This window comes from Cibotium barometz, chromosome 4, assembly GCF_041138505.1.
Source record: "Cibotium barometz isolate CiBa-2024 chromosome 4, ASM4113850v1, whole genome shotgun sequence".
Lineage (NCBI taxonomy): Eukaryota > Viridiplantae > Streptophyta > Polypodiopsida > Cyatheales > Cibotiaceae > Cibotium > Cibotium barometz.
This window is the reverse complement of record NC_141049.1, coordinates 26,027,880-26,035,615: the sequence shown is the minus strand read 5'-3', so window position 1 is coordinate 26,035,615 and position 7,736 is coordinate 26,027,880. Positions and strand designations below refer to the sequence as shown.

Here is a 7,736-nt window from a genome sequence, read left to right as displayed (position 1 = left end):
TTTGCGGAAAGCTTCAAACTTCTCACGAGGAAGCGCCTTTGTGAAAAGATCGGCGAGGTTGTCCTGTGTTGGCACATATGCCAAGCTGATCTCTCCTGTTGAGAGTCTCTCTCTAACATAGTGATAATGCACCTCAATGTGCTTTGTGCGAGCATGAAAAATTGGGTTTCTCTCGCAACTGCCAATCCGCTCTGATTGGCAGTGTAGATAGAGGTGGTAGACTCTTGTCCAACACCCAAGTCAGCCCCCATAAGCCGTCTGAGCCACACACACTCAACCATAGCTCTGAAAGCTATCCTGTACTCAACTTCACAACTAGAAGTGGCCACAGTAGGTTACTTCTTGCTCAATCAAGATATGCATGAGCTACCGAGCATGAAACAAAAACCACTTGTGGACACTCTTGTGTCATAGCAACCAGCCCAATCTAAGTCCGAAAAAAGCATGTAAATCTGGCGGCAACGATCCCCCCTTGGGATAAAACAACCCAAGATGTATGGTGCCACTCAAGTAGTGAAAGATGCGTTTAACTACCTTCCAATGCTGATACCCTGGGCTATGCATAAACCTGCTCACCTGTGAGACTGCAAATTGAATGTCCGGCCTCGTAATGCATACATAAATGAGGCAACCAATAGCTGTCTGATAGAGTGTGACATCAAAGTGATCTCCAGTATCATGAAGACTCAACTTCAAACCTGTCTCCATTGGAGTAGCAATAGGCTTGCAGTCTTCAAGGCCAAATCTCTACAACAATGTCTCAATATACTTTGTCTGACACAAAGCAATACTTCCATCACATTGCTTAAATTGTATCCCCAAATAATGATGCAAATGCCCCAAATCTGACATCTCAAAAGAGGCATTCAAATCAGCCTTAAAATCAACAATATGACTCTCATTTGGTCCTGTGAGCAACATGTCATCGACATAGAGAGCAATGATTAGATGTACATCATCCACATGTTTAACATACAAAGTGCTTTCTGTTGGACTATTCTGAAAACCATGTGCAGTCAAATATGCATGTATCTTTTCATACCAAGCTCGCGGAGCTTGATTTAAACCATACAAAGGCTTTTTCAACCTGTACACTTTGTTTTCCTGCCCTCTTTGAACAAATCCACGAGACTGTGATACATACATCTCATGCAAATCTCCATTCAAGAAGGCAATCTTTATGTCCAACTGATGTACATTCCAACCATTATGAGCTACCAATGCACAAATGCTACGAATGGTAGTCATACGACAAGTGGGAGCAAAGGTCTCATCAAAATCAATGCCCTTTTCTTGAGCATAACCCTTTGCAACAAGTCTAGCCTTATAGCGATCAACACTGCCATCTGGCTTTCGTTTCAACTTAAAAACCCACTTACATCCAATGACCTTTTTACCAATAGGCAAATCACACAAAGACCATGTACCATTCTTCATTATAGCATCATATTCACTTTGCATTGCAGCCAACCAATTTTTTGATTTTTGTGCCTCATCAAATGAAAGAGGTTCTTCCTCTTCACACATACTAGACACAGCCAAAGCATAACAATCTGATGCATAAGAGGCATGCTGAAAACCTGAACGAGTACGACTAGAAATAGGTGCATCAATTTTACTATCACGTAAGGTTTGCACCAGCCATTTAGGCATACCTCTAGCCTGCTCATTTTCAGCCCTATCCTCATAAATTACATCCTGTAAATCTGCATCAAAAATAGGCTGATCTATGATGTCGTTTGAAATCTGTATAGGCTGAATATTTGCCTCATTAGGACTTACATTTGAGTTCCCACCTGTAAACAGAGGCAACAACGTATCAAATGCATCCCGTGAGCTCACACCTATCTCTTTGGTACATGATAACAAAGGCTGCACAACATCTTCCACAAAAACAACATCTCGACTAATCAAGATACGCTTTGACTGCGGATGATACAATCTGTAACCCTTGCTCTCAGCACTGTAACCAACAAAAATGCATTTGATAGCCTTATCATCCAATTTTCTACGTTGTTGCATAGGCACTAAAGCATAGGCCAAGCAACCAATGACACGCAAGTGACCAATAGAAGGCTTCCTGCCATGCCAAGCTTCGTATGGAGTAACAGACTGCAAGGCCTTAGTGGGATACCTATTGAGCACATATGCAGCACACATGACAACCTCAAGCCAAAATGCATGTGGCAAAGCTTAGCTCTTGACCATACATCGTGCCATCTCCATAAGTGACCTGTTTTTTCTCTCAGCAATACCATTTTGTTGAGGGGTATATGACACTGTACATTGGTGTTTTATCCCACGACTAGCCAGAAATGCGTCAAACTCTTTAGACATGTACTCCCTCCCTCGATCAGAACGGAGGGTGCCCACAATACAATTGGATACATTTTCAACCATAAGCAAAAACTGTTTGAAGCACAAAAACACTTTGGACTTTGCCTTCAGTGAATATACCCATGCATGCCTTGCGTAATCATCAATGAAAGTCACGAAGTACAAGTGTTTACCAAATGACGGAGTTTGCATAGGCCCACATACATCACTATGTACAAGTTGCAATTTGCGAGTGGCCTGCACAGAACCATCCTTTGGAAACGCATAACGCTACATTTTTCCCAAAATATAACCTTCACAAACATGTTAAATAATGGTGCCTCAAGAGGGGGCAATGAAGCAACCATATCAAATTTTTGCAAATGCAACAAACTAGCAAAGTTCAGATGACCAAAACGAGCATGCCATAGTTTTGCATCTGAAACTGCCTTTTCATCAAAAACTATATTTGCTGAATCTTCCACACACTTGTCATAAGAAATTGAGCCTATACAGCCCACGAAACAAGGTGCTAGATGCAATAATCGTATCACCAGAAGTCAAATCATGAACAGTACATCTGTCATCCACAAATTTGACTACAAGTCCAAGTCTAGTAAGCGCAGAGATAGACAATAGATTCTTCTTTATCCCTGGCATATACAAAGCATCTGAAAGTGTGAAAGCACTGCCATTTGCAGCAGTAAGCATAATTTTACCAACGCCCTTCACTGGGTAAGAAGCATTATTGGCACATGTGACAGTTTTCCCATTAGGGACAGCCTCAAGACAAGTGAACATATCACGATGCGAGGTAATGTGCTTTGTAGCACCACTGTCAAAATACCATACATCAGAGTCAACAGAAACTACCAAACATGCATCATGTACAGATGGGTCATACTAGCAATACACGCTAAACGCCCATTCTGTATCTTGCACAACATTTGAAGAATCTACATTTGTAGAAGCATCCGCTATTGTGGCTGCATTTGACTCTTTCTTCTTTGTCTCTTTTAGCTTAGGACAATTATTAATTACATGATCAGTTGCCTTACAATAGTTGCACCTGATTTTTTTCTTGCCTTTATCAAGAGCCTTCTCATACCTATTGTTGCTACCTCTGGAAGGAGAAGAAGTTACAGACCTACTAATAGGAGAAGAAACAGTGGAAGGGGCTGCCTTACCACTTCTTCTCTGTGGGCAGCCAACAAATGCCTAATCAACTGCACGCTGCCTAGTCCTGTTTTGCCTGGACTGCGGTTCTTGCAAGAGCTTGTTGACTAAAGTATCATACTTGACAACATCAGGTCTGTCCTCAATAACAAGTCTCCACGTGGAAGCAAAAGTTTGATATGACTCAGGTAAAGCATCAAGAATAGTCTGCACAAGAGAATGATCAGGAATAATCTCACCTGTAGAAATCAACCGTTCCTTGAGATCTTTAATCTCAGCAAGAAAAACATTCATGTCATCATCTTCCTGCATAATCTTCGATTCTATCTCTTTACGCGGGTAAGAGATTTTTGCCTCGTTACGACCTGCATACAAACCAGCTAGAATATCCCAAGCCTGTTTTACTGTTTTAGCTGAACGAATATGTGGAGTGATGTTATGTTTGATAGAAAGTGCAATCAAGGCATGAGCCTCTGCATCTTTACCATCCAACGAGCTTGTTCAGCAGTGGGTAAAATAGTAGCAACAGTAGAGCTGCTAGAACCTGCAACATCCTCATCAGATCCTACATTCACAAAACCTAGACGTACATCCATACCCTGCACAATGTTCCACATTCCTTTTGCAACCAAAACATGTTGCATCATGTATGCCCAAAGTGGGTAGTTGCTGCTGTCTCCATCCAATTTGTCATCAATAAAAACAACATGCGAAATACATCATTGTTGTTATCAGCCATGGCCACTGACTAAAACTGATGCAAAAGCTACCTGTAATGAAGCAAAGACTAAACAGAAAACAACTCGTGCTATGTAGCACGGTCCACAATAGAATACGTATGCCTGTTTTGCAGAAAACTACACTGTCGAAATTTCTGCATAAAATGACGAAATCACCTGTACAGAACTTGTAATGCAAAAACGGAGCCCGAAACAACCTCAGATGCAATTTGTGAGAACGCAAAGCCCTACGGGTCTATCTGTAGAGTATAGGGACCTGAAAGCGCTCATGAAACCTCACCTCAATCGAAGAACGTGAGTCGGAGGGTGCTAGCAATGTAGCCCTAGCCGATGCCTGCTCTGATACCAATTGTTAGAATTAGGGTTCTAAGAATGCAAAGCCCTACGGGTCTATCTGCAGAGTATAGAGACCTGAAAGAGCTCGTGAAACCTCACCTCAATCGAAGAATGTGAGTCGGAGGGTGCTAGCGGCGTAGCCCTAGCCGCCGATGCCTGCTTGATACCAATTGTTGGAATTAGGGTTGCAGGAAAGCTTGGAGAAGAAGAAGCAAGAATGCACACAACACACAGTGTATTAGATTGTGTCAATGTACAAAGATAAGTTAACCTTAGAATGATGGGCGTATATACAAGCCACGGAAAAAAACCTCCTAAGGAGGGAAAAAGTACCCCGGCGGTCCTAAGTGCATTCACACACATCACTGCCTATATATATGGTAACAGGATTAATGTTCTCAATGAGGAACTAGGGGTGTATTTGTTTATGAAAGAGTGTGTTTTGGACATTGTTTATGACACGGAGAAATGTGTCGCCTCCTTTGAGAGCTACTCTATACCAGAGGCTTGGATCTTATTCACTACATATAGAAGCTTCTCTATTCAATATGAACCTGGCATAGCTTTACTTTAGTCTTCGTTTGTGTCTAGTAAGATTAACCATAACTATACTAGATTTTCAATAATTTTTTTAATAATTCTCTCTTTTCTGTGTAGGTCCACGATAGAGGAAGACATCCACACTTGATGGCCAGTGTAGTGGAGATATGTCGGCTGGATACTAGGTTGGGCGGCGACATCATGCTTTGCCCGTGGGGTTGATGTCTCTAAGAAGTGGAAGCTTTGCTTTTCTACTGATCACTAGATTGATTGATTGATTGATTCTTGTTGCTTTTCTTATTTTTACTCTTTTGTATTAATCTTTTTTATCACTATACAGTGAGGACGTTCTTTGTATGTTTATTTGGATATCATTACTTATTTCAATTAGTGATACATACATGTGTTTATGCTTATTTTTCATGAGAGACAGCGAGATGTGTATGTACATGTATGTAACGTAGACACAGAAAGGCACACACACACATGTATATAACATAGAGAGAGATACACACATACGTGTAGGAACATTCGTTGTATGTGTCATAGCAACGTGAGTCCATGATTTTTATATTTATATCTTTTTCTATACTATCTATTAAGCACAAGGGTGCAGATGAACACATGGTAAGACAAGGAATGCAAGCTAGGGAATGAACGCTTTGTTTTTTTGTGCTGCAACGGCACAAGGGAGAGGGGGGCACCTATTGTTCTAGGATTTTAAAAAATATCAAGGTGGGCTTCCAAACCTTGGACAAGCGCTTAGTCTTCCCTTCCCTATCATTTTGCCCGTAAAGAACGGGTCAAGCCACTAGACTGACTACACTAAGGTCTGTCACATCTTGACTAGAGCGCGAGACACGCATCTTGACCAGCCAGGGGCTATCATAGGCCTATAAAGCAACATGCAGTGCAGCCCACACAACAAGATCTCGACAACACCATCAGATAAACCAGCGCAGTCAGTCCCTTATTAGGCCAAGCAACTAGACTGACCACATCTTGACTAGAGCGCGAGACACGCATCGGCTAGTGGACCGTCGACCAGCCAGGGGCTATCGCCGACCAATAGGCCTATAAAGCAACATGCAGTGCAGCCCACACAACAAGATCTCGACAACACCATCAGATAAACCAGCGCAGTCAGTCCCTTACTAGGCCGCCGGCATGAAGAAGATCTTTTGCCTTTTCGTCTTTTTCATTTGCTCGGGTATTCATCGTGCACATTTCCGATTCTTCCATGTTTTAAGAGTTTTACTGTTTGGCGAGTAATTTTTGAGCGATTCTTCCATGTTTTAAGAGTTTTACTGTTTGGCGAGTATTTTTTGAGGAGTTTCCTGTTTTGCAGGCGGTTTTGCTGTTGATGCTGTGAACCTTCATATCACCAACAGCTGTGGTTCTACGGCGGTGTGTGCCAAATACTGGAGCCCCATGAACGGAGTGGGAGGGGGCTGCTCTGCGCTGAGCCCCGGCGCCAGCTGGGATGTAGCCGCCACGCCCGCCTGGGACGGCGCCACCGTTTGGGGCGTTGCTGGAGGCTGCGACGGTGTTTGCAACACCGGCCCGCCCAGCGGCGTCACCCAGTTCGACATCACCGTCGATGGCAACGACGCCCAGGACAATTACGGCCTTTCCGCGGTTGCGGGCTTCAACATGGGCATGTCCGTCACCCCTTCCAATCCAGCCTGCCCCAGCCTCGACTGCGCTGCTCCAAGCCAGTGCCCCAGCTACGCCTCCAAAACCTGCCCCTACGGCTCTACCGACTACAGCATCTACTTTTGTGGGTGATCTTACGTCTCAAAGCCCAGTGAATCTCTGTAGAGATTGGGACCTTTACTTAATCTATTTGTATGCTGACGTTTAATGATGGCTAATCACTGGAGTTACTGATGTCGAGAGTTTCCGTCACTCCGTCTATTTCAAATCCAGTTAATTAAATGAGATTGGCAAAGTGCTCCAAAATGAAGACTTTTCAATAAAGGTTTACCTCCAAAGACCCACTATACCTAGACTACGATTAATTAATACAAAATGACGACTTTTCAATAAAGGTGTACCTAGCACTATACCAAGACTTACCTTTAATACTCAAGTTCTCCGTCTATGTTTCTCCCAATAGGCACCCAAATGCCACTTTTTTTTTGACTAGTTGGGAACCCTCGTGCTTTGCACGTCTTTTGAGGCTTCCAAAATCAAATTCTACCCAAACCTCCTCCTCCCCTTCCCGAACTCCAAATTCTTGCCATGTGGCAGCTTTGTGAAACTCTTTCTTAAGATAATATAGAGAAGAGATTGGCAAACTGCTCAATTATGGGTTTACCTCGATTATAGCCTTGCTAGAAAAAAATTAACTGATCCAAAGTGAAGACTTTATGATAATCTTTGAGACTTTACAATAAAGCTCAAAGACCCACTACACAAGGTTGCTTCTCCATCTATGTTTCTACCAATAAGGCACCTGAATACTGCTTTTTTATCCCACTAATTAACTGAGATTGTCAAAGCACTCTATCAATAAATCTAGGTGAAGACTTTACAAATAAGGTCAAAGACCCACTACACCTAGACTAACCTTTAAAGCAAACTCATGGAACATAGGATTTGAAGTCAAGACTTATATGTTCGTGA

At 42.6% G+C, this 7,736-nt stretch overlaps 1 protein-coding gene across 1 annotated transcript; it reads left to right on the top strand.

Annotated features, from left to right (window-relative positions):
* Window positions 1–6,075: 6,075 nt before the first annotated feature.
* Window positions 6,076–6,982, top strand: LOC147639095 (pathogenesis-related thaumatin-like protein 3.7). The gene is made up of 2 exons (XM_086782748.1): window positions 6,076–6,318; window positions 6,457–6,982. Exons 1-2 carry the CDS (start codon window positions 6,276–6,278, stop codon window positions 6,894–6,896), a joined length of 483 nt encoding a protein of 160 aa, XP_086638874.1. The 5' UTR covers window positions 6,076–6,275; the 3' UTR covers window positions 6,897–6,982.
* The last annotated feature ends 754 nt before the right edge of the window (window positions 6,983–7,736 follow it).

Bases quoted from the DNA above. Each gene is read 5' to 3' on its own strand.
- LOC147639095 (XM_086782748.1), top strand. From the start codon at position 6,276: ATGAAGAAGATCTTTTGCCTTTTCGTCTTTTTCATTTGCTCGG. The intron at 6,319-6,456 runs GTATTCATCGTG...CCTGTTTTGCAG, and splicing joins CGTCTTTTTCATTTGCTCGG to GCGGTTTTGCTGTTGATGCT.